General features: G+C 37.1%; 2 protein-coding genes across 2 annotated transcripts; both read right to left on the bottom strand.

Annotated features, from left to right (window-relative positions):
- Positions 1–757: 757 nt before the first annotated feature.
- LOC123713787 (glutamate receptor ionotropic, kainate 3-like) lies at positions 758–12961 on the bottom strand. The gene is made up of 17 exons (XM_045667630.1): positions 12802–12961; positions 12245–12390; positions 11378–11545; positions 10618–10775; positions 9414–9610; positions 8078–8340; positions 7308–7412; positions 6956–7069; positions 6295–6495; positions 5829–5990; positions 5150–5349; positions 4116–4314; positions 3556–3644; positions 3196–3326; positions 2677–2792; positions 1367–1513; positions 758–1038 (listed from the first exon to the last, which is right to left on the bottom strand). The coding sequence occupies exons 1-17, from the start codon at positions 12866–12868 to the stop codon at positions 778–780; spliced, it is 2724 nt and encodes a 907-aa protein (XP_045523586.1). The 5' UTR covers positions 12869–12961; the 3' UTR covers positions 758–777.
- Positions 12962–20434: 7473 nt separating this feature from the next.
- Positions 20435–25181, bottom strand: LOC123713469. Its single transcript, XM_045667147.1, has 4 exons — positions 24006–25181; positions 23753–23930; positions 23425–23630; positions 20435–20472 (listed from the first exon to the last, which is right to left on the bottom strand). The coding sequence occupies exons 1-2, from the start codon at positions 25170–25172 to the stop codon at positions 23880–23882; spliced, it is 1218 nt and encodes a 405-aa protein (XP_045523103.1). The 5' UTR covers positions 25173–25181; the 3' UTR covers positions 20435–20472; positions 23425–23630; positions 23753–23879.
- Between the last annotated feature and the right edge of the window lie 2683 nt (positions 25182–27864).

The raw sequence follows: 27864 nt of genomic DNA, 5'->3' as shown, positions 1-27864 counted from the left end.
GTATAAATTAAATTTTACCCATATCAAATCAATTGACTGAAACCCTTTTAGTGAAATTAAAATTCATGATAAGCCTTTTTTGGAATACCGCTCGGATATTAACGGAATTTTGAGTAGCATTTGTCGTTTGTATGCATTTTATTTAAAGCCTAAAAATAAACAAATATCTTTCTGTGCTACAATCCTATTTGGATGTTGGATTCTGATGGTATCCGTTTCTCGGTCATTTTTAATTCATATACAAGTAGTTGGTCTACCTTTTCTTCACCATACAAGCGATTATTAAATGCGCACATTGTCAGAAAGTCCATTATAGCACAGCCAGGTATCGAACGTATGTTCTCATGGATAAGAGTCGCACGCTTAAGCCACTAGGCCAACACTGCTCTTCATCTGTGTATTGAAGATCTTAATTTTTCACGTTAAGTGAAAAATATTTGTACCTGTTTTGACAACATACAAACACTATTTTTTTTTGGTATATTGTATTCGTAAAGTATAAGAAATTCTAACATTAGTGAAGTAGCCAAGTTCGTTCATTCCTTAGAAAATATAAGATAAAATATTACTATAGCCGGATACCCTATAATTTTTCCTAAAATGTGTTTGCGGTTCAGAATACTTTTATGTCGTAAAACAAAAGAAGCTAATAAATCTTTAGGCCTGTGTGGAACTGAAAAGACAGTGATTTTTCATTTTCAAGGTCACATAATCTGTCCTTCCGCGTTTTATGAAGGATACGTAATATTAAGACGAATAATTTCAAACAAATTTATTCTAAAGATATTCGCGTCGCCTTGCAAACGCAACACTTAGCCCGCCAGACGAATGTTTGGAGCTGTGCGAGTGAGTAGTTCTTCTTGTGTCCGTGGACCTTCCAGATCGTACAGATTTTAGGGACCTAACTTCATCTTTGCCCTCTTCTGCTAATGCTTCAGAACTGTCATTTGTTTTTGGTGGTCGCTTTACAGGTTTTATGTCTCCACTAAATTTTAGCGCGAACTTTAGCTCTTCTATCAATTCGTATTTAAATGTGGTCTGAAATTTAAATGTAACATGATTATACTCTCAATTTCGAAGTAGTTGATACAACATGTAGCCTATGTCCCATAATTCATTGTGTTGTGTAGTATTATTGTGTAAATGATTCAGTTAGCAAGCAAAGATAATGGCAGGTGTTAGTATCCGCAACGGCATATACTGCGTACACAACAAATCAAATCTACTAAGTATTGAAAAAAAAACGGTTCTTGAAGAGTATTTTTACCATACATTTTATAACTTACCACAAGAAACCTTCGTAAGGTCTTAAATGTTTAAATTCAACAAGGTTGTATTAAACGAAGCATTACTTGTGAGAACTCACGTTATATTTAACTGTTCGTTTAAATACACCCCAAAGCATGTCCAAAATTGATATGAGTAGGCCAATACAGCAACCAACTCCTAACACCACGAAAGCTCCTAGCATGTTCTTCATTCCTAGTTGCTTTTGAGCCTCATCTTGCGTCTCCTAGAACAACAAAAGCATTAAAATTTCTATGTTATTTTTAGCTTTTCGAGTAATATTCGTTAAAAAATAATATTGGTCTATTTGTTAAACCGTCATACTGAAATGAAAAGAAGCTATTAAAAACTTATTTATTACCGCCTCAATAACATATTTCATAGATTATAATACTTTCTACAAAATTTAACAAAAATACACTAAAAATTATTGTTCCCGCCTTGGAATAAATAAATCAAGCATTCTTTAGACATCTATTAACACGACGTTAAGCAATCAGAATGACAAATAAATCTCTCTATGAGTAGGACTGTATACAACCTGCCTATACGTTTATATTCTAATATGACAAATAGTAAGCCAAGTCCTGTCCAAGGGTATAGTTAATAGGTGAAAATTAAAATAAGTATATTAAAAATTACTGTGGATAAACGCAATTAGTAATATACGCTATTATAATAAAAATATGCAACGTAGCTTGAACTAATGATAAAATTAGGTAACCATTTTCAGTAGAATCTTTTAGTAGAAACTATGAATGCATGAAATGTGAAATATGCATTAATCTTTAACACGTAAATAGGAGATGATTAAACAGAGTTTAAGTATGAGATGTTGCTGCTTTGAAATAAGAACCGCAATAATTCTTCTGTTAATTCTTAGATACTAAATCTACATACCTAAAGATGTGAGTCATGAAACACAAGTTTATCCCGTTAGAAGTTGAAACTAAATCAGTTTCACGCAATTAGAATTTGCAACGTCAGTTTTCCATAATTGTCAGTCTCACATCCGGTATGCTAATTCCGTTATGACATAATTGCTACTGACGCATTTCCATCACATGGTACGATTTACGACTCGTGTAATAGTTATTCGTAAATGCATTTGATTAAGATTTTTGTTACTTGTCACCAAAGAGGCTGTGTCTTCGGTGACTATACCTTAATCCCGACGTAGAATCGCAGAATATGCATAAGTCGGGGAGATCTTATACGTGAACTAAAGCTGTTACAAAAGCTAAAATTTTTTGTAGTAACAACTTTAGTTATATCATAAAGCAGGATAACAAATAAGTCAAGTTTATGTTCTACTAAGTTTTAATGCATGTAAGATTCCGTAGAAAAAAATGGTCTGCAGACCTGTGATCACCCAATTGTAATACTTACTCCACATCTGCCTCCACCTCTCTTTTCTTTCCACCAGAGATCCTTTAGCTTCTGTATCTCTCCAGCTTCCTTTAATTGGATTAAAGCGTCATTTATGTAGAATCTATATGGTGAACCTGGAAATTAAATTCTTTTCAGAACATCAACTTCAATCAAGAATACCAAAAACATATAAAATATAGTTTGCTTACACGATTATTTTGAGAGAGCAATTAGGAGAAAATACATAAGTACTAAAAAATTATGAAGAACGTAGCCTAGTCCGTTCGGAAAGAATTTAAATTCTTAAGGATTTCTTACGCAGCTACAAAAATGTTTTAAAATGTCTGTATTCAAGAAATATTATTATTGTCATATATTATTTTTTTATTGCTATTTGTAAGTTTACATTATTTTGCTACCTTTATTATTATTCTTCGTCCCCTTGGGATTAGTGGGCAGCGATTGCAAGGAAGTTGCATGGATCTGGTTAGCGCTGCGCCTGATTCGTAAGTTCTCATGTATTTTTCACTTTCTTACCTTTTTTCATACCAATTGCGTAGCTTTTCGAATCAAGTAATCCTCCAACTTGTAATAAGTCACAGTGCCTCTCCTTTGTGTATTCGATTGATGTGGATTCCATGAAAAATGCATACGTTGAATTTTCGACTCTGAAAAGTAGATAAAAAAATAAGTACTATCACTATTATTTTGTTTCAAACACCAGACCAAGACAACTTTGTTAGTTTATTTTATTCGTAGACGTAAGTTGCGTAACTTACGTCTTCGTTGACAGTTGTGTTAAATAATTAAACGAAAAAGTCAAGATTTTTTAGAACTTTCTTTCTTCTTAAGAATTTATATAAAAATCGTTTAAGGATTAATAAAAAGTCAACATACAGTTCTACTCCTACATCGTTATCCACGACCAGCCATCCCTTAGAGTGCATCTTTTGAAACATTTTTGAATAGATTGGATTTGTAGACTCCTGAAGAATAGTAAAATTATTATTCCAGGTCTATAATATATGCGTATAGCGTATGCTATTTTTATTTCATAAACAAGTAAGCGATAATTTTTCTGCCAGACACATGTCGTAATTTTTTTCATTTAAGACTTGCCGGTTTCCTCACGATGTTTTGTTCCACCGTACAAACGATCGTTAGATCCAGAGAGTCCAATGGTCCAAAGCCTGGGATCGAACCTACGACCTCAGGGATGAGAGTCTCAATCTGGAACCACTGGGCCAACACTGCTTTGCATGCGTAAAATTATTATGTATCTCTAAAAAACGGGGAGAATTGACACTCTCCTAATGTCTAGCGTCTCGGTCACAGATCTGATCGCGTAGGGATAGGCAGTAGTCAACTATGTAGGATTCCTATGTATTAAAAAAAAATCCGTCATGTCGATAATAGTTTATTATTTCATAACAAGACGATACTAAAATGGTTCTGACCTTAAAGAAATCCTTAGTAGATCCTTTTTTCTTACAACCGTAGGCTATGGACTTATGATTAAACAACTCCTCAACGGTTTGGAAGGGAAGAACGTTCTTCTCTACAGTGAGGAAAGCTACTAGAGTCCCCACATAGGACGCTACAATAACCATCGTAAAGAACCACCAAGCACTCGTTATTATACGCGGGGCCAAGGCACTAGAAATGACAATGTTATAAGTTTCGTTCACAATTCAATTAATAATTATGATAGAGCCTTTTTTAATTAAATATCAGTCAGTTCAAATGTTATTAGTATTTACTTATGTCTAAATTTAGTAGTACTGTTAGTCACTTGTGGATATGGACCCTTTTGGGTAAAGGCCTCTTCCAACCCTTTCCAGAACTCTCTATATAGTAGTCAGGCTATATATAATAAACTTACAATTATGAATTAATTGGCACATTCTTTTAGTATTGGAAAAAAATTCTTAATAATAATAATACTGAATTTTTTTAATGAAACTTGACAATAACATAAGCAGTTAAATCAGTATTTGTCCATCAGTTTTTAAATGTCGCTACGAATTAAAATTACTTATTGATAAATACAACGTGTGTAAATATTCCTGTAGAAACCTATTTTTAAAAATTCCAATATATTTTTGCAATAAATTAATACAAGCTAAAAACATTAAAAGCTACACGAACTTTCAGTATTTGGTTTTCCTGTCATAATCGGTTTGGCAGGGATAATATATTGCTGTAACCATACTTGTTTTCAACGAACTGTTTAATAACAAAACTTTACACTAATGCAATCGATATACCTACGTACATATAGCGATCACGACGATTTAGAACTATGCATATCGATATTATTAAAACATACGCTAAACTCAAAACAGAATCATTTTAATTTTTTTAAGAACAGTTTATTTAATAAAAGTTAACATGCGTTAGATATTTTAAATAATAATAACATATTATACACACTTCAATTATTCGTCAGAATAGCATAATACAAAAACTACAACTATGTTTTTGTGCTTACATGGGTGCAATTTCCGATCCTTGCTGCATAACAGACCCAATGATAAGCCAAACAGAATTGGCAAGACTGAACTGATTGCTCAGTTCCTCCGGCTGCTCCTCACATGGTACCGGGTTCTGCCACTCTTTCTGAGAAATTCGCCCGACGAATATCATAATTAATCCTAGCGCTGATTGCACCAGCACCATGTAGTACCATACCTAAAAGGGGTTTTGGTATTGCTATTTAAATATACAAATAATATTGCCGGCCTTCACAAATAATCATGCTCGGGGCACGCATTTTTCGTCTGTTACGTAGATTCGTCTTGATAAGGAAAGGCTTCTTTAATCTTAGAATAAAACGTAACCGTGTTTTTTATTAATAACTAGACCCGGCAAACGTTGTTTCGCCATGTATATTATTTCCAGAAAACATTTTTTTAGTTCAATAAAAATAGGGGTTTATCGTAGAGGGGTGATAATTAAGGGTTGTATGTATTTTTGTGTTCTGCATCATAAAAAACTCTATTATGCTAACCGATCGCATGCATATAGGTGAGCATAATAAGTTATGGTCTCGGCATGCAGAGTGCAGATGCTTTAAATAAAAAATGGACACAGAAAGAAACTTCTTACGTCATCCACGCACACTATAGCGCCTTATACAAAAGTATTTAAGTCATAAAATTAGTATTTACCTCCTTTGAGAAGACAGCCATGAACGAAAACATTTCTGGAGGTTGTTTACTTGGCTCCTTGTACAGAATTCCGATTCCAAGAGACATGAATGGAATCGAGAAATCTATACCTTTTTGCCGTTCTGCTGTCATCGTGAAGTCACAAATTGCAAATTCCGCTTTCTGAAATATAATAATAATTTCAACTAAGTTTTCCCGTGTAATTGCTTTATTAAATCCTCTTAGAAGATTAATATAATTAACAAAATTATTTCCATGAATTATATTTGCCTAAAATTGTTGTTTTAAATATATTACATAGCGAGATCTAAATATTAGACAAATATTATCTTAGCGAGCTAATTCTACCTATTTCTGCGGGTTTTGCCAGAACCATCTATAGTACCTGTAAAGAGTCGGTACAAACAAAAAAGCTATCATGTTAGCTTGGATAGCACTACACATCAGAACTGCCTTTCTTACTTACTTCTTCTCTGAGCTTCAGAACCATTCCACTCCATTTTTGAGTATCATCATCAAAACTTCCGTAGTCGCCTTCCACTTCGAATTCATAGTTAAATCCTAATATGTCTGCTATTTTATCGATTAAATCGATGGTGAAACCTTCATAGCGATCGTTCCCTTCAAGTTTCATTATTGACTCCTTTATGTAGCCGTATGGTGGGGTCTGTCAATAATTTTAGTTACGATTACGAAAGATAGGGACTTACAGTACGAGTATATCGGTAGGCTATTAATAAGTGTAATTAATATTAATTTTTATAATATGGAAATTTTGACAAGATCTCCGGTTACATATCGAAAAGCGCCAAGACCATGAATATAAATAATATTATTTAATAACTTGTTTGTTTTATGTTTTTATCCCTCATTTCTTATTTTGGGACGTCAATCTCTAATGACAATAAACTATACCTTATTCCATGCTACACGAATGTTTATAATGCTCAATAAGGGCTCAAATTTGAGCGTCCGTATTTTTACGAATTCTTAAAAATTATTAAAAAGTCAGCAAATATTGCAAATAGACTTTAGTTAATAAAAAATAATGTTGAATATAGCACCATATTCAAGTTTTGATGGACTCAATTAGTACAGAATCGGGTAAAAATATCAGGGCAACGTACCGTAGAAATAAGTACTTTAAACGTTTTATTTCTCATAATTGTTTCCTCTGCAATTTCCGGATTAGGTACCAATGGTCTACTCATCCTTAATTGATTATTTTGCCACGTAGCTATCTGAAAGTATATAAATGATATCATGACTACAAAGAGAGTCGATTCCAGTTACGTATTTCCAAGGTTCAGCCTAAACTGTCAAATCTCAGTCAACACGTGTAATCAACAACTCTTGTAATATATAGTTCTTAAATATTCAATATTATAATTTTTTTTTCAAACTGAATTTCTATAAAAACTCATTTTGACGTAATACGAATTAGTATTCATATGAAAAACCTTAAATAATTTTACTTACCGTCTGATTGCCTGCTGGTGTTAACTCTAATATATCAAATATCACGTTGTTTCTTTGTCCGAAGCCATCAAATATCAGTGGCCCTGTAAGCCCATTTACTTTAGCCTGGTTAAAAAAAAACAGATTAATCATGTGAAAACTCTCAATGAGCTATCATGATGTGCTGGGAATCGAAACCAGTCTCTTATTAGCAAGTTTCAAATAAACATAACCTTCCAGATTCCGTCTGTAAAAACCAACCATAGTCAGGCACCTGACATTCAAATTATTTCCGAATACAACAGAATGAACGCTACTTATTCAGAGCTTGATATATTCTGTATTCGAGTAAATTGAAAAAGCGTTGTTAAGCAGCTATCAGGTACGTAATCCGCTTTAGGCATTGTGGTGTACTTTAATAAATATATAAATAAAGAACCACCAAGTATATTACTAACACCGCTACGGCGCATAAAACTTTATTCATTACAGAAATATAGTTGTGACAAAATTCATCTATCGCTAGTTAAAAAAAATCTTAAGTATAAAGTAGTCTTAGTGTTACAACTAATCAAAACACAAGCCGTGTAAGTCATTAAGTATGCGTGAAGTGAATTTTGTATGTATTTGAGAGTGTAGCTGAGAGTTGTTATAAGCGTGCGCTGTGTTTGTGTTAGTTTTTGCAATCTCAGAGATATGCCTTATTATATAGACAACAACTTGTTTGAGTAACATGCATTAAATACAACTTATTATCTAAAAAAGGGATTAAGATTTGAATATCATCCCACCGTCTTCATAAAATCCATCAAAGTCGACCCATACACCCATGAATCATATAAATCACAATTCAAGCTCTCAGCTTCGATGTGATGTTGCACTTCGTTCTGACGCAGGTAGTTCACTTTCGACCACGCATTAGCGAATATCAATACAGCGTCATGGATGAGCATCGCCTTCGTTTTAATAACAGCTTCAGTGTTACCGGTTTCTTCGTTATACTCCGCTGTAAAGTCCCATAGCTGTTCGTTCTTTAAACTTATTAGGCGGAAACCTGTGGGTTGTGTTACGTATAACTTTTTAGTAAGGAAAATTTGGATATAAATATATAAAAGCGAGAACAATTTATACAACTAATAATATTTATAGATTTGGTTTTAGGTGATTTTTATTAAAGCTTAACCTATGGTCTAGTAATTATTAATTTAAGAAAATATTAATTTTGCATATACATAAGAAAAGAAAGACTTCATGAGTGAGAGTAGTAAAAGCTAATGGAATCGTACATCAATAATTCGAGTCCCATGTTTGATTAAAGCGATATAATTGAAATGGTTTAATAAAATAATGGCTAATATCGCTTTACTTTGATAACTTTATTGTTTAAATAAAAGGGATTGCATAAACCACAGAGCCATGCAAAGTTTATTAAGCGAGATGTGGATATGAATAAAATATACAAGCTTTGCGTTCATACATCAGTCGATGGCATGACTCAATGCGTCTGAACCCGTTAAAGTATTTTCCAAGACACTTTAAATGCGAGTTTTCACTTTTGTACATGAAGTTAAAATAATAAAACTTGTTTACGAATAACAATTTGAGAATAAAGAACTACATCAAAGAAGACAGAGCAATGTCTATTATATATTTCGCTAATATACTACGGATACTTTCGACAAATATGGTTGCGTAACGTTGCGTCCGTAAAAACATTACATTTTGTTATTACAAACGGGCAGAAGGTTCACCTAATGTTAAGTGATACTATGGGCACTAACATTGCCAGAAGGTTCCCTGCGATCCCGCTCTTTTAAGCGTTTTACGCTCTTTTATTGAAAGACACCTGAAAATTGTTTTTTGTCTAGTTAAAGGGCGAACAAAATACAATACCAACTTCGCGGCAATATATGTTAATATGACAACATTTTTATTGGCTCTGATATATAATTTATAAAGGACGATATAATTTAACAATTATATTCGTTAAAGAAATTTTATTTAAACCCTTATTTTGTATTAATATCTTTTCAATGTATGTTAAACTTTTATTGCAAATGATTATTTTTTTTAAATTTCAAATGAGACGGGAAAATGATTTTACTCCAATTAGAGGAGAAAACATACCTGTCATATTAACTCCTCCATATCTGTATCTAGTCAAGTCTAAAGAGAACAGATCGGGTGATAGAAATATGTATGAATGTTCGTCTGCCATCAACCCCACTTGCTGTGCTTGTCGTAGAACTTGTTCTAATTTCTCGGATGAGCAATCCACCACAAAGTTCGTATATCCACAATGTTTTGCATTTATTAGAACTTTTCTGTTAAACGTCTTAATTATTAATTCTTAAAAAGTTGTTGAACATTAATTGAAGACCATATTGATAAAAATGCAATATAGTAGATGTTAAAGAGAGAGAGTGACACACAAGGACCAGTGTTGGCTTAGACTATTCAGTGTGCGACTTCCCTTCATCTTCCCTGAGTTCCAACCCCAGCCATGCACTCATGGTCTACCCGAGTCCTCTCGATGAATGATATGCCCTAAACCCAAAATAGTCGCCGTGTATGAAGTACTGAGATCAAACACGAAGCAGAAATCTGACGCGGTCTAGAGACGGAATAGTCTCTCTATTGCTATTTTAAACAGTAGTAATGATAATTAGTAGTTGCACACCGTCACACACATACCCTCACTTTAAAACCATCACACAACACAGTCGAATTAGGTATTACTTAGTTAAATATATAATTTACATTGATTTATAGTAATGTCTTCTGTTAACATAGCTTCTACACATTATGAAAACACTTCACCAACGGATTGAAACTATGTATTATTATTATAAACTTATAATTATTTAGATAATTTTAAATTTATTTTTTCCAACGTTTCGCGTGCTTTACGTAAAGCACGTATCTTCAATCCGTTTATAAAGTGTTCTCTTATATTGATTTTTTCCCTTCTTAAATGTTTTAATCTTTGTGTACTTGTTTTAATATTATGTTTTTTTTAATGTAATAAGAGGAAAACGGGCAGGCGGCTCATCTGTTGTTATGTGATACTGCCGCCCATGAACACTCACTTTACCAGAAGGCTCGCATGAGCTGTTGAGTTGAATACGGTCAATCGGAAAGAGCTGGTACTGGGGAGGTCCCACCCAAAGGAGAGAACAGTACTTCAGAGTTACGAGCGGTGGCTTCAGATTCCATATTTATCGTTAGTATAATTATTTGTTGTATATATAAAAACATAATATACACAAATGTATATATATAGTGATTAAACTGTATAAGGCAGTTGAATAATAAATATATTCTGGCTTACCTGTAGTTGTCGCCGCTTAGTTCCCGCACTGCCACTAAATCTAGTTCAATAGGATTTCCAAGCTTCAGTAAATCCTGCACCTTTATAATACTGTGCCCTTTCTCGTATAGTATCGTAAAATTGTTCCAGTTCTTCACTGTTACTAGTTGTTCGACAACCTGGTAAGAAATTTTAACCACTGAAATTTCAAAGCGATTTTTCTAGGCAACACTAGTAAGAGAAAATAATAGAGTGTAATTTAGGTATCTGAGCAGTATTGGCCTAGTGGTTCGATCCCTGGATGTATACCAATAGACTGTCTTTCTATGTGCGCATTTAACATTAGCTCGAACGCTGAAGGAAAACATCGTGAGGAAACCGGCTTGCCTTAGACCTAAAAAGTCGACGGCGTGCGTCAGGCACAGAAGGCTGATCACCTACTTGCGTATTGACAAACACGACTTTCAATAATGATCTAAGAAAAAAAATTGAGCAATGAACATTTCTCGTATAGAATGCACAGTCAAGAAATGGGCGCACAAAATCAACGTGTCACAAAAAGCTGGTCACATACAAACGAGTAAATCTCTAAATATAAGAAATACTAGATATAGACCATGTTCTGGTAGATACCTAAGGCTAAGTTTGTCCTAAATAGAGGATTTTCTTTAATATGAGTATTTATTAGGAAAATACACATTGATTATTTATGGCTTCTCTTCTATATGTAGCTATTGTAACTAAGGGTAAATAATAAGTTCAGGTTACGAGATATTCTTACCATATTAAAGGCAATAGGACTAGGATACAAATTGATTAAAGACCAGTTCTTAGTATACAAGTCATTATGTTGAAGTACTATTAGAGGTAGTTCTAGCACATCGCAAATCGCCTGTACGTGTTCAGTTGCAAGACCTCCAGTGCCGTCTATGAAGCCTATAACACCTTCCTGTAATTTTTACGTAAACTGTACCGTTTACCAATATTATAATAAAAATATTGTTTAATTATCAAAGATAATTTATTGATTATAAAATTCAAATGTAAACACATAAAAACGAAGGACCAATAAATGAAATGGTGTTGGTATTAAATATAATTTACAAAAATCCTTTACTTGATGATGCCGTAAACTATTGATGAATAATGGATATTGGTTTAGTAATCAAATTTCACTACAACATCAGAGTCATAAATCTGATAAATAAGATTTTATATATCAGATACACGTTGAGTAGTGAAATTCTAAAATTCAAATGTAAACACATAGATGGGCTTTACTTATAGCTGATAATGTACTCCACTGGTGCAGTGATCTAAAGTGAGTCTTGACCTCCGAGAACAAAGAACCAGATAAAAACGAAGGACCAATAAATTAAATGGTATTGGTATTTAATATAATTTACAAAAATCTTTACTTGACGATGCAGTAAACTATTGATGAATTGTGGATATTGCTTTAATAATCAAATTTCACTACAACATCAGAGTCATAAATCTGACAAATAAGATTTTATATATCACATGCAAACTTAAATAGGATACATATTTTAGCAGGAGTTGGAGGCTAACGTACTATCTTTGCGCAACGCGCGCGGCTTATTCCACTGCTCATAGTCATAAAATATTTTATCTGTATTTGCATTACCTGTGCCAGTGTACACACTTGCTCACTTATCTCCAGAATAGCTCCACGTCTGGATACTTGTACTATCTCTGCTGTGAAGTTAAATCTCGCTGCACTTACTTTTAGAGCCGTCTTCGAATCATCATCATCGGTATAGAAAATGCCACCTGAAAGCAACTTAAAACGTCACATTTCATTGTACTTTTAAAGTCATATGAATAAAAATTACTAGTAAATATCAATATTACTTGTTAATCGTATAATATATCTCTTAGACAACTATTATTATGATTACGTGCATAAAGCCGCGCAGATAAAAAGCAAAAACATTAATTAAATAAAGTAGGTAAACAATATAGAAGAGACTTTTAGAGGTATTGTAATAACAAAGTAAAGTAAAAAGGATAAGATTCGTATAGACTTTATTGGACATGCTCGAATAGTAAGATTGGCCACTTAATGACCATCCCGGATTGTGTATGAATTTCATTGGCCATGCTATGGTATAATTGTTTACTGAGTGGCAATCCCTGATTTAAATCTACTAAGTTAACGTGATACCGGAAGAATATACATACCAATAATGAGCTCTGTAAGTACACATCTCGTAAAAATAAACACTAACAACACTTTCACCGGCCACATTATAATCACTTATTTACCTAATATCATGTTAATTACCATTTAATAAAAACGTAATAAACGAGGATCTCAGACGGCGTATGCGTAATGTTTAGATTTGCGTTCGTCTAGCGAGCCGCGACACGCCGCATCCAAAATAATCCATTCTAAATTTAGTTCCAGTTTAACTCAACGACACACTTACGCAGTCACCAATATTTGGGTAATCTTAAATCAGATTTAAATTTAATACGAACGGAAACGACTGCCTCCAGGTAGAGCGTTATGTAGGACTCGCTGCTGTGCATACCGACTAAAACCCCACGGCGCCACCAGCAACCGCCCGAGGCAGGACACGGTTACTGCGTAGCCTCATCCGCATCCCACCACGCGATCGTCCGGTGAAGTTACAGCCCCCTATGGCCATGAATGATGGAATGGACACAGCAATGGCCATACGCACATCAGCCAATTTGCCCCGATTTGAAGAGCTGGGGGAGGTTGGTTGCTTGCAAGGATGCGTCAGCATCGCTTCTTTTAGACGCATGAACTCTTTCTTCCACGGCTGAAGAGTCCGCTCGCCCAGGATAACAACGCGATTCACGGTGGAACGGTTGTTACTTCAAATGCTTCAATGCCTATGTTAATAACCCTTAACGATGAAGATTTAGGTCATAGCCTCAGATGTCTGTATCTGTTTTCATGATCATTTGTTAATCTAATAGGCGAGAAGGTGATCAGTCTTCTGTGGCTGACGCACGCCGTCAACTTATCGGGTCTAAGGCAAGCCAGTTTCCTCGAATGCACACATAGAAAGAAAGTCCATTGGTGCACAACCGGGAATCGAACCTAGGACCTCAGGGATGAGAGTCGCACGCCAATGATATAAGATAATTTTGAAATTTTCATGAAGATTTAAAAAAAAATTTGTAAATTGATAATTAACAAAAAAAAAAACTTAATTGGTATATATGAGTACTAACCAAAAGGTTTTAAGTATTTTTCATACCTTTTTGTACAAATTAATGTTAATATTACTGTATTTATTTCTGTATATCATTCTTTATTTATGAACTAAATCAGCATGATTAATTATAAAATAACATGCAGAAATTGTCTAACGAAAGATAAACATTCCTACTAATATTAACGATTAGATTTTCTTAATTATATGTTTTATCGCGTAGAGTAATCGTTGACTATCTATCACAACGCTCAAGACTAATTCTCTCAAGATTTTTCGTACAAATATTAGCAGATTCTAACGTTCAATACTTTGTCACTCATGATAGAGCTGCTGGTAGTACAGTCGCATTGTAAGAGCAATTAGTTTTAATCTCTAAGTGTGGCAGTAGGTTGCGTGCACCGTACTCTGAATGCACAACATTAATGACTATCCAAGGAACCACTTGGCTTCGGTGATTACCGTTCAGTACCGCAAACCGTATCTTCCTTTTAATCTGTCGTCAACATTTTCAAAAGGTATTTAAAAATGTGGTTACGAATTCAATGCTTAGTACGCGAAAGATAACTGTATATAAATATTACTACTACGGTACTACCATCTAGGATACTAGCTGTCTGCGAAAATTAGCTGTGAATGGAGGGAAGATTATCATATACATCTTGTCTAAGAGTCATGTCATGGAACAATGTAGCATTCAACTCGTATTCGTTACATAAATAACAAACTCAATAATAGCTAAGAGTACTACTCAGAATAGCTATAAAGAGATACTTTATTAGACCTTTTTAATAATTTGTAATTTTTTCTCCAGTCTTAAAATGCAGAAGACGTTGGAGCATATTTTAAAATCATACACTTTTTATTTCTATTATTGTACCACTTCATGATTAGTTGGTCTAAAATGTCTACGGAAGACTTGGTGTAACGTCTTAAAAGCACAATATTATACAGTCGTTAAGACTATTTTCAGACGAGAAACAAAACAGTTACAAATATCGTTGTGCGGATCGCCGACCGTCTAGTTCATAAAAAAGAAATAAATTGCAAAGTGATAAAAAGTGTTTATATGGACAGCTTAAATAACTCTTAACTGTGCAGTTTATTGGATATCTGCATTTATTTTGGAATCCCAAATCGATGAAACATATAACTCATGCGTCAAACTTTCCGATTCGAAAATGATCACGTAAACTGTTGGAAAACAGTTTGTAACTGCGTTTTGAAGACAAATAAACTTTAACGCTGATTAGTCACCCGTCATTGTACTTTAGTAGTCTGGATTCGAATCTGTGAAAAATATGTGTTGCTTCTATTTCGTAGTTAGTTGGATTCTATTGAAGTGTCAACAATTTTTATTTTAGTTGCCTTAATGCGTTTTGACGCGTTTTACATTATTACATAAGTGAGCTTAGTATTTGAATTGTCAAAAACTGTTAACACAATCATGTCGCTTATAATGGAATTCTTAAATTGAATGTTTTCTATATTTAAACCAATAGTACATTGTACAGAGGTATGAAGACATATAGGAAAACGCGAAATGCGATGTTTTTTTTCATATACACTTACGTTATAGTAGAGACTGTTACGTATTTAAAGAATACGATTGATATCTTGATTAAGTCAACGGGGAAAATATAATACACTTACTTCTGGAAATTTACATTGAAAAACCAATTTTCTTTTGCTTTCATTAATTACTACATTAATACAACTATTCCGTAACTGATAACCTAATTCTAAAAATAAACAACTACAGAAATCTTATTTTATAAACGTAAAGCTTCGTCTGTGTAAATGATAAATGTAGTATAATGTCGTCAAACAATACTTGAAATTTATCGATATGTATGAGTAACATTATCTGTATTGTAACTTAGGCTGCATCTGTTTCATAGAAGACTTTTCCATATAAGCAAGAGGGTGTGGTGTGCCTGACACAGGACACGGGTCGGACATGGGTCATGCTGTGTTCTCCACGTAGTAGCAGAAGTAGTACGAAGTCCGAGTGATTATTATATGCGAAGTCGCACTCAAAAAAAAATACAAATAATATAAGTACATGCCTGCAACTGGCAATAGACGTCCATGGGCGATTATTTAACTTGAATGACCCTTGCCTTTAGTGTTTTTGCCCCTAAACTTCCAATATTATTTACATACTATATAACTTTGTATTGGCTATGAAATATTTTTTTTTTAAATTGATTTGATTTAAGCTTATAAGCTGTTATATACTAGAGGCGTCTAGACGACGATGGCTTATTTATTTCTACCTATAACTTGTGTAAGTCCTTTGTAAATACTTCTGGGCATTTATAGCATAAGATGCTGGAGTACCAATTAGACTTGTACATTACAGGTTTTCGCCACAACGAATTGCTATTCATCTGACAATATGTTAATTTATGGCTTGGGGATTATTTTGGCTACACGGGAAACTATATCCGCTACATTTCTATAAATTTAATATTACTTTACCCTACAAAGTGCCAATTAAGCTTTATATGTACTCTGGCAACCCGAAGCATCATAAACGCTTCAAAGACATCCAATTTTGTCTAGTTTTTCGAGATTGGCAATTGTTTGCTTTTGTAAAGATATTTCGTCCTTTATTAAGCAATTTAATCACATTCCTTTAGTATTTCAAAGTCTGCTTTTAAGAATTTTTCAATACTTTTAAATGTAATTTGGAAATAATAATATTAATCTGAAACGCGAGATCGTGGACTATTTCGAAATATACATAGATATATATAGACGACTTCTCTGTTTAAATGACTAAATTTTTTGTAAAATAATCTCATAATGTTTTTAAAAAGGTAAAGATAAATGGGGCCAAGGTTTTTTAATGTGCATGCACACTTCTCTGTAGAGCAAAATGCCGTGAAAAAAATTCAACTTTAATGAAACTTGTAAGCAATTATATATGTTTAAGTAGAAAAATTCTCTTTTAGCTATATAAAATACGTCCTTACATCAATTATTAGGTCAATGCTATCACAAAACTTGAAAAACAATGTTACTCGGTAATCCGATATAAATATGGCATTTATTGATGAAAATATCAGTAATTGATAATAAAAGCCTTTAAACATCTTGCAGTCCTTTTAAAACCTATAAAATTCGTGAATTTAGTTTTCGAGACGAGTCGATCCACTTTAATCGTCGTTAAAGTTACGATCAAGAATATAAAGAAATCTCGGAACATAATGAAAGATAATATTTTGTCACAAAATCGAAAAATTTAAAAAGTCACGTGAATAAATACGGTGCTTTATAATATGCTTAAATTCAATGATTTCGTAAGGGGTTTAGTTTCGTTTGATCGGTCATATTTCGTAAAAACATATTTGTCATTAATAAATGTATATAAATAAAAGTTTATTCAGCAATCACTGGTTAGAATAAAGAGAAAATGTCAGTTACTTAAAGAATCTTACGCACTAATCTTGAACTCCGACCTTATCTGGTTCACTCGGATGGAGTACGGTGAAAAGTCGTCACGGAATATAATAAAGACTGGCAATGGCTGGTTACATTGCTTTTCTATCTCGCTATGCTTATCTATGACTGACACATCTGTGCGCAGCGCAACTAAATTGCGCGCGATGCCTCGGTAGCTATTGCATTTCAAGAAAGTGAGGTTAGACTTGTGAATAAACAACCCACCGATCCTCGCAAAGCCGATCGGCATGTCGAATGTCAATGTTTATTAAATTGTCTAGTTATTTATATATTCTATTAGATCGAAAACACAGTTTTGGCTACCTATATGTTTCATTCCATGCAAATTGTAGGTTCTTAATGGACTTAATTTTTAATTAATTTTTGTTACTAGATCATTGTAACCTTTTTAAAAATGTCTTGTTATCACACATTAAATATATATAAACCTTTCGCGCTGTCTTATAGTTCTATTATGTTTTAGAGTGCCTTGAATGGAGAACAATAAATAGCGTATTAACTATGCCAATTCAGGGAATGAATAAATAAGCCTTTGTTTAGATGAGACTATTAGACATCTAGTTAGAAACTAACATAGACATAATTGTCTATTAAAACACACATATTGTGACACACACATATTTTCTGTACTATGAAGTTGGTTAATGCAAGATGTAATAACAATGTCTTTAAAGATCTATAAAAATAGATAATTACCACTTAGATATAAAAAATTCAATTTATAACGTCATTCTGAAGGATTTGAAATAGTTTATTACCCACTCTGTCTGGTCATATCATATCGTTCATAGCATCTTTTCAATTTTTCTTGAATAATTCAACGATAGACGGAATTTAGATTATATTGCAAATATGACGCGCCTTGTTAGATAAAATTGACACTTTTATATTAAAATGAATTGTTTTCTGAAATGATCAATATTCGTTTGAAAAACTATTAATCTAGTATGGAATCGAATTCACAAGAATCCTATTACTATAGAGCTATCAATCTTGTATAAAAAATGTGTCTAGATGTATTAAAGTATCCAAATTATATTCGTAGAGCCCTACCTAAGTGTTATATTATCGATTAACTTCATCATTCATCCACTAATAATCATAGTTGATTTTTGTATTAAGAGACTCCAAGACAATCCATCGCAAACAAGTGTTTTTGGGGTTCTAAAGTAACCTCTTATCACCGTGTGATAAAAAAAGTGACTTCTTATCACCGTCTTAATGAAAAAAAATATTTGATAAGGTTTTTATTGACATGACATATTCCGGAAATTCTCGCCCGCAACTTATATTTATTCGGAGTTCTTAAGAATCTCTTAGCAGTATTAATCCAGCGGCTACTCTCATTCCTGAGGTCGTAGATTCAAACTCCAGATGTACAGTACTGGACATTTGTGAAATCATCATGAGGAGACTGTCATGCTTACGACTCGAAATGTCGATGGCGTGTATCAGACGTAGAAGGCTGATCACCCGCTAGCTATGCTGCTATTATTAAGAAATCTGAGGCCCAGGACCTTAAAGCGTGCCTTTAAGGTGAGGTGTTTTTTTCTGCACTATAAAGCTGTTGATATGCTTCCAAATTCCATTCAACTTGCTCCGTCTGTATCTCCTTTTAAAAATCTTTTATTTAAAATCTATGTATATGAAGCACCTTAGGTCGATGAGTAGCAGCATCTTGTGATTATTCTACCCTGTGTTTAGCTCGGTTTCAGCGGGTTGCCAGAGATGATAGGCCAACTAGTTAGTCAACTACTAAACGGTGTGTATTTTTCACCATTGTTTTATGGAACTTGGGACAACCTGGCAGGAGGCTAACCTAATGTAAAGTGGTATCACTCGCGAGTGCGTTGCCGTCCTTTAAGGATTGGTACGTTTTTTTTCGAAGGACCTTAAGTCGTCGTTGTTCGGAAATACTTCACTGGTATGGTTCCAAATAGAGTTGGTGCGCTGTAATAATGCCTTAAATAACGCTCAGTTGTGGAACGCCGATCGATGATGAAACTCGGCTACAGGTAATAATCCGATCATATCTCTTTTGTGATAAGATGATGTTTATTGGCATTTAATTTAACTTTTGAATATGTTACAGTTGTTTACGTTCGTATTTATCGTGTGAAATCCGCTTATCTACAATGTTGAGTAATATATTTTGGCACAGCTTTGGTGCGGTTTTCTAATGGATCCGAGGACATGACGCTTGACAGCCATAGATAGCCGGTAGCAAATGTAACTTGTGACTCCAGTTACATACAAAAGTATTTTGTACAAGCTATTCTCGTTCGTGGAGCATTTGTGATAATATACCCAGCCTTAAGTTCTGTTACAAATGAAAATGCATTTTTTAATGAAGTATTGTAATGTTATTAAAATCTATACCTACATATATATTTATGAAAGTCTCAGCAAAGAATAAAAAAAATATTCTATTCGAAATGGCCGCCTTTGGCTTTAACACAGTCCTTTTATCTGTTTGGCCACGAATCCATGGATGTACTGTTTCTTTCTGACTTATTTATAACATGTTATAGAAAGGATATATATATACACGTGTGAAAAGCTAGGCAACAATCGAGTAGCCCGCAATATATCAGCACACAATTCGCGAGAGGACTCCCAAAAAAGTAGCATGGTTCTGCCAAGCATCCGCGAATATACAATGTAAATACGTAAATAGAAATTATGTAGGTATATAACCAGACAACAGAAAATAATACTAGTAGCATATAATTAACACTGCAAGGTTGGTAAAACGACTAGGCGGCTTTATTGCAACTAATGTTCTGTGGAGATAACTATATATTTGGGGATAGGGTTTGACTTGCACAGAAAACAAAAAATGTATGATATATTTGTAATAAGTCAAAGTCAAAGTCAAAAGTCAAAATCATTTATTCATATAGGTACCACAATGTTCATTCGCTATAGGTTTAGGTTTAGGTAGGTGGACTCAATTTCCGCACTTAGACACGTAGTCGGTCCGTTGTGCGTAGAAACCCTGGCTAATTTAGCCAGCCCAACTCCTTCCAGAAGCACAGAAGTCTCCCGGGCACTTCACAGGCTTCGCGGAGCGACCTCACTGTTCCGAGGATTTTTGTACGTTGATTAGCCACAGCCTCGCATTCCAGGACTACGTGGGTGACTGATTCCTCTGCGCTGAAACAGCCTCTGCACAAGGGGCTGTCTGTTGCGCCTAGGACGAAAAGATGTTTGTTAAGGAGACAATGGCCCGTGATTGTCCCTATGATTGTTTTGAGATTGGTTCTGTTCAGGTTTAGAAGTCGCTTAGTAAGTTGCGGGTTCACAGCCGGCAGAGCCATTTTGGACTGTTTGCAATCTACACTTCGCGACCATCGTTGATTCTGGAGTACAGTGGATCTCTGGCGAATCCAGGTTCGAACTAGCGAGAAGGGCAAGGGGAGGAGCGGATGCGGGCCAGCAGGTATCATACCAGAGCCTCTTCTCGCAAGCTCGTCGGCTGCATCGTTGCCGAGAGAGCCACTGTGTCCCTTAATCCACTGTAAGGTAACTCTATTTGTTAGAGCTATTGCCTCCAGTGCTTCGTGACACTCCAGTATTAGTTTGCTGTTTGTGTTTTCGTTACCGAGCGCCATCAGCACGGATGCACTGTCCGATATGAGCTTAATGTAAAAGTCGTTGACTCCCATCCGCTGTACGGCTCTGGCTGCTTCGGTTAGAGCGACACATTCACATTGGAAGATTGTGCTTTGTGTGCCCAGAGGTAGGTGTATGTTGATGTTGAGATCAAAGGAGAAAATACCAGCGCCTGAGCCACACCCTGTTTTTGAGCCATCAGTGTATATACGTAGCTCATTCAGGGGCGACTGATCTTGCTCCTCTTCTCTCAGTTGTATAAGATATTTCTTGTTGAATATTAATTGATTAGTGATTCTGTCACATGGCGCAGCTATAAGAGGTTGGTACTCTATTGCCCTGTTGAGAATCACTGTGTGTGAACTGTAGTGGTTTTTTCCCCATAGGTCTAATACCATAAGCCTGATGGCCGCAAGTGCCGCCTCCTGCTGTATGTGTAGGTCTAGAGGTAAGATTTGCAGGGCTATCTCCATTGCTGCGGTCGGAGTTGTTCTCATACAACCGCTAGCAGCGGACAAGGCAAGCCTTTGGAAGCGTCCCAGTTTCGTGATCGCCATTTGAAGTTCAGATCTTGGCCACCAAACCAGGGCTCCATAGGCCAGCATTGGCCTGATTATGGCAGTGTATAGCCATAATGTTATTTTAGGCGATAAGCCCCATTTCACGCCTAGCATCTTTTTGCATTGATAGAAGGCGATCGTTGCTTTGCTCAGTTTGTGTTCTAGGTGTTTGTTCCAGAGCAGTTTACTGTCCAGAATCACACCCAAGTACTTTATATCATTTTTGAGTTTGAGTTGTGTGTTGAAGAGTTTTGGAAGCCTGTGTGGTCCCAGAACCCTCCGGTTTGTAAAGAGTATTAGCTCTGTTTTTGATGGGTTGACAGATAGCTCGTGCTTGTTGCACCATCTCTCAATTACTTTGAAAGCCCTTCCCATGAGATCGCATAGGGTACTTTCAAAGCTTCCCGATATCAAGATAGCTATGTCGTCCGCATAACCCACTGTGTAGAGGTTGCCAGCGTTGAGTTCTGTGATGAGCTCGTTAACTACGAGGTTCCACAGTAGCGGCGATAAGACACCACCTTGCGGGCAGCCTCTGCTGACAATGCCCCGTGTCGTGGAATTAACAGTGAACTGTATAGCTCGTTGTTTTAGCATGTTGTTTATCCACCCTATCAGGGTTGATGATACTCCACATGTAACGAGTGCTCTGGTAATGCTCGTGAAGTTTGTTTTGTCAAAAGCGCCTTCGATGTCAATAAATGCACCAAGGGTTGACTGTTTTAACTTCAGGGAGTCGCCAATGCGAGACACAACGTTGTGGAGTGATGAATCCGTTGACTTGCCTGGGCTGTAGGCATGCTGATTTGGGTGCAGGAATTTGGATAGCGATACCTGGCTACGTATTTCCAGATCTCCAAGCCTCTCCATTGTTTTTAACAGGAAAGATGTGAGGCTTATGGGTCGGAAGGATTTTGCCTGGGTATAGTCCTCTCTGCCTGGTTTTGGGATGAATATTATTTTCACTTCCCTCCATTTCAAGGGTATGTAGCGGTGGGCTATACATGCTCGGAAGATTGAGACAAGATAGTCCACCAAAAGGTTTCCACTCCATCTTAGTAGGCCTGGGAAGATGCCATCCAGGCCAGCCGCTTTGAATGGTAGGAAGGAGTTGATTGCCCATGTTACTTTTTCATTTGTGATTATTTTGTGAGCTACATTCCAGTCTGAGTCGGTGGTGGCACTTTCTGAGTAGGGTTGCCATGCTTGGTCGTTGGCAATTATGCAGCCTGGAAAGTGTGTTTCCATCAGTAGTTCACATGTTTCTGCATCGGTTTTTGTAAATGATTTATCAGGTTTTTTAAGACAACCAATTGAGTGATAAGGCTCACTAGAGAGGCATGATTTCACTCTGGTTGCCTGGTTGTTGCTTTCAATGCTGGTGCAGAAGTGTCTCCAGCACTCTTGCTTCCTAGAGCGTAAAAGTTTTTTGAATCGTCTTCTCGCGATTGTGTACTTGTCCCAGTCGGCAGGTAAACGGGTATTTCCTGCTCTATTGAACAGCTTCCTGACCTTCTTTCGGTGTCTCTCCAGTTCGGGGCACCACCAGTTATGTCTACTCCCCCACCTAGGCATGGTAAGGGGACACGACCGTTCAAAGCTGGTCTGGAGTAGGGACGTTAGGTTATTTACATGTTTGTCTATGTCTTGTACATCAATGGTGGTTGGTATTGTTAGTTTGCTTACCTCTGAGCCGATTATATTGTAAAATTTTACTGAATCAGTTCTCCGAGGTATGCGTCGTGGTTGTGGTTTAGGTAGCTCCCCTTTGATTGTAAAGCGGATCCACCTGTGATCTGAGCATGATAGCTCTCTGGAGACATGCCAATCCTGTATGTGATCTGACAGACCAGAGGTCACCATTGTTAGATCGATTATGGTTTGCGAGCGTGCGTTGATAAAGGTTGGTTCAGAGCCGCTGTTTGCTAAGATAAGATTATTGCTAAGAATAAAGTTAAGCATATTCTCACCTCGAGCGTTGGTATTTGCATTACCCCATAGCGTGTGGTGCGCGTTGGAGTCTGCTGCGATTATAAGCTCCAGTTTCTCCCTCTCACAGTAGTCAGCCAGAAGGCCGAGTTCTGGAGTGGGCACGTCCTCGTCACCCGGTAGGTAGGCGGACGCCAGGACGATGTCTGGATGTGCGTCCCTAGGTAACCTAATGGTTGTAAGGTCCCTTGAACACAGTTCGTTAATTAGGTATGCTGGTACATGTTTAGGTATGATAATGCAGGTTCTTGGGTTACTTACTGAGGTATCCAGCAAAAGTTTACCACCGATGTTACCCAGGCCGCATACCTTGCCATTCCTGATCCACGGCTCCTGGATCGCGGCAATGGTCTTCGGGTTGGTCTCCAGCAGTCTGCGTAGTGAAGCCGACGCTGTTTGGCTGTGCTGGAGGTTGGTCTGGATAAGGTCAGTCCGGTTAGGGGGAGGAGCGCAAACAGCTGTCGCTGAATTCACTCCCCCCTGTCTCCTGAAAGAACTCGTCATCCGAGGTTAGTTGCACCGGTGAGGGTGGTTGTTGAACTGTCTCCATGGGGACGTTTACCTCGGCAACCGCGGCTATCTCCGTCGTTGACGAGGGCGGCTTTGGCCCCGAGGATCCCGTCCCCGATGTACTGGCAGTAGTTACTGTGGCGGCAGCTACCACTGAGGGTTCATCCTTTTCCAGAATTCGGATATAGATGTTCCCCATCAGATAGTAGATGCGACGTTCGTGTGCCTTGATCTTTGAGATCTCATATTCCGGAACACGAAGGAACAAAGATACGCCTGTCGGGTCCTGTGTTCTACGTTCGTGAGTCAGGGTCCAAGATCTGATGTTTAGGTGGCGGTTTTGCCTGGTGATCAGTTTCCGTAAAGTTTCCGTGCTACCAGTGAACTCTGGAACATGCAGTAAGCACGGCACCTTCTTCGGAATGTCTGACTGAGGCCGTACCACCAGTTTGGTGTCCGGTATCGGATTGTTGATGACATCGCATGCTCCGGTAAGCCATCCCAGCGTGTAGGTATCCTCGCACCAAGTTTTGAGGACACCATCTGAGAAGTGGGCTCTTCCCCGGAATCTGATGTCGTTGGGTTCAGTTGCTAGGGTAGCTTCAAGATCCGCCATGAGCTCATCTTGGATTTTACCCTCGATTTGTAGGCGGATGTTATCTGCCTGTTCTTGTGTCATGTCTATAAAGGGCTCAGTCATCACGGCAACACAAAGCTCGTTGGCTTTGTAGGATGCTGCCGCTTCCGCGTAACTGGCCGAGGTCCCTGACTCCAGCCGGAGTTTGTTAGGTTTAACCCTTTTACTCTCCCCAGTCGGTGTCACGGTTTCCTCTGGCCGATCGTGTTTCTGGCCCTTTGTTTGTTGTTTGGTTTGGTTTGGGTTTTTGGTTTGGTACCCCCCTCTAGGTCCTTTACCGCACCTAGAGCCAATAGGCTTGAGCGCGGCAGAGGACCCAGTCGGCTTCGGTGCCCTTTTCCCGCGTCCTGCAGTTGTGGTAACCGCGGGGGCAGTTCCAGGGTTCTCAGGTATCCTCTGAGAGCCGGTAATCAGCTGTTGCTGTTCCGTCGCTCTTTTGGCCTTCCTGAGCCGTCGCCTTTTTGAGGAGCTTAGGACCATCCTGGGAGTCGATTCCTGAATCGCTGATTTCAGGGCCGACATGTCCATGGTCGAGGTTTGTGCACTGGACGTGCTCATCGTCGCAGCCTCGGTCTTCCGCATCGATCTTGCTTCGGATGCTCCCCCTATGGACGCAGACATTGCTGTATCATCCTTCGGAGTTGCTATCTTCTGCTCGACCGACGCAGTCAGCCTGGCCGCAACAGTGGACGCATCCTTGTGTGGTGGTGTATGAGATACCATTGGAGTGGGCACGGTTAAGGGTGCATCCCGGTTTGGCGCTTCCTCAGCCGCTGCCCTCTCCTTTGGTGCCTCGGACGCTGCCCTATTGGGTGCATCCGTTTGCGAGATAGGGGCATCAGAGTATCGTGTCACTGGTGACTTGCACCTCAACACGTCCTGCGACGCAACCCTGTTTTTGTTAGTTTTAGGCGCATCTGTGGATGCAGCCTTTTGTTGGTTTGTGTGTTTTGTCTCTCTATCCATGTGGTGGTATGAAATAGATTCACCGTCGGAGCTCTCCACCCGCCACGGAGCCCTCAAGTCGGGGACGTCCCTTGCTCAGCAAGCGACGTCAGAGCTACTCCTTCGGTATAGAGTCAGCGTGTAGAGGGGCAGGCGCGTCCGCACGCCGCAAGAGAGTACGGAGCTGTTCGCATCCCGAGACGATGACGCAAACTCACCCCGAGTCCCGTGCCACGCCGACGCCCCCCCCACCCACACCCCGACTCTCGCTTGGTAGCCCTCTTACGGGATACCACAGCCGGTTGACCGTGGTCAGCTAATCCACGGCCTCCCGTGTGAGGGGAAATCCAGACCAAAGAGGTGTATTGTGTGCAGCGCACAACTGTACCGGCGCACTACTCCACTCAACCTCCAGGACTCCTTCATCCCCCCGTACGGGTCCCCGCGCACGGCACAAACACGCGGGAGGTCATTTACTGTCCACCGTCCTTTTATTTTGGATGATGAACTCGCAAGGACATGACCTCTACATCCCTGCAAAAGTTCGCTTGGTGGTTTTAGTTACGTCTAATACATAGGGTATTAGACCAAAAACAGGGTTGGCAACCTCGGGAAGGTTAGTCCACCAAACTTGCCTTGGGGATCACAGCGACCTGCGCTACCCCCAAGACCACGCCTCCCTACCCATCAGAAGGATGTGGTAGGGTGGGTTTGCACCTATGCTACCATGCTAATGCAAGCATGTCGTGCTGGAAACCGTAGAAGCATAGATCCAAACCCAACCCCGTTCATTCGCTATAATACCATGAACGTCAAAAAAGAAATACAGTATAATTCCTTCTAATTTGTCATTTAATGCCAGTTCTCAAATCAAGGGCGTACACCGGAAGAAAAGAACTGACAATAAACTCTCCGCCACATTTTTTTCAGTCGCCATGTATTTTGTTTTACACAATGTTTGTAAGGAGCTGCAACCATTAATAACAATATGACTTCTAAAGTAATTAATAGTTAATCTATAATAATAAAAATTTAAAATCTTTTTAATTTTTTTTTCTCTATCAGCAGAAGGCATGGAGGCATAGGAGCACGCACTTACATTCTAGTGGGAACAACACACAAATACATAGTCGAAATTACTAACATCACCGCATACACCAATTCAAGTCCGACCAGTCACCACAAGTAGCACCCGTTCACGAGTATGACGCATGACCAGCTATCGGCCGCTTTGAAATGTTTTGGTTTAAATAAAGCCGTTTTATATAGATAAAATTTTCCTATCTAACAGCGTTTTATCCCGAGTTTATTATTTATAAATATTTAAAAAAATTCAGAGCAATAGACCTACGAGTATAACATATCAAATACATCATTACAACGTGTCTAGTGTTATTCCTCAATATAATCACCGTGCAAGAACAATGAAAGCCCATAAATTAAACACTTGATTCGATCAGATGGGCGAATATAGGTCAATTACTTCCGCCACTTGCCACAAAGCTTACATAGACATACGCCGTGTAATTTCAAAATATATGCATAGTTCTATACACCTACTGTGTATTAAGAATTTGAAGCTCTTGAGACACAAAAGTTACTTTAGGTTAAATTAATTATTTTGGGGTAAATTTATTTGTTAGGAGTCTATTTTACGACAGCGTTTCATAACTATCTTACTACTTTATTATTATGTAAGTAATAAGTTAATAATAAACAAATATAATTATAATCACGAGTAAATTAACAATGACTAGAAAGCTCCACCTAACGTAAGTGCTTCCTGTTTCTCATTTGGTTGTCCATACAAAATTTATTCAAACATGTAATGTATTTTAGGTAATGAATTAAATATATACACTTTATTTTATATTTCGATCATCCGTGTTTATCAAAATACTACGCCTTACATTTCTTTGTTTCTCAAAATAATACAAAATATGATATCGTAATTTTCAAAATATTAATGTTATCCATGTTCATTATTTATTATTTCTTAAGTGTTTATAAATAAGGATTAATCAGACATGTGTTTATTTATATGCTTGTAAATTATTAAATACGATAAAGATCCCATGTTTATTTTATATAACTGGCATATTGTTAACTGTAGTATATACTTTATTTTATATAATATTATTATAATAACAGTTATAATTATATTAGTCAAACTTATCATAAATAAAAAATGACTTACAAAGACTACAAAATCTCCTTGTTATTATAAACACTACGTTACCCATACGTAAACAGTACCCCCGTTTTAAATTATATATTTATATTATATACTGAGAAACTAGAAAGTTTAATAATTTTTACAATTACTTCT

Source organism: Pieris brassicae, chromosome 8 (genome assembly GCF_905147105.1).
Source record: "Pieris brassicae chromosome 8, ilPieBrab1.1, whole genome shotgun sequence".
Classification (NCBI taxonomy): domain Eukaryota; kingdom Metazoa; phylum Arthropoda; class Insecta; order Lepidoptera; family Pieridae; genus Pieris; species Pieris brassicae.
The sequence above is the reverse complement of the archived record's forward strand: the minus strand, read 5'-3'. Positions and strand labels throughout refer to the sequence as shown.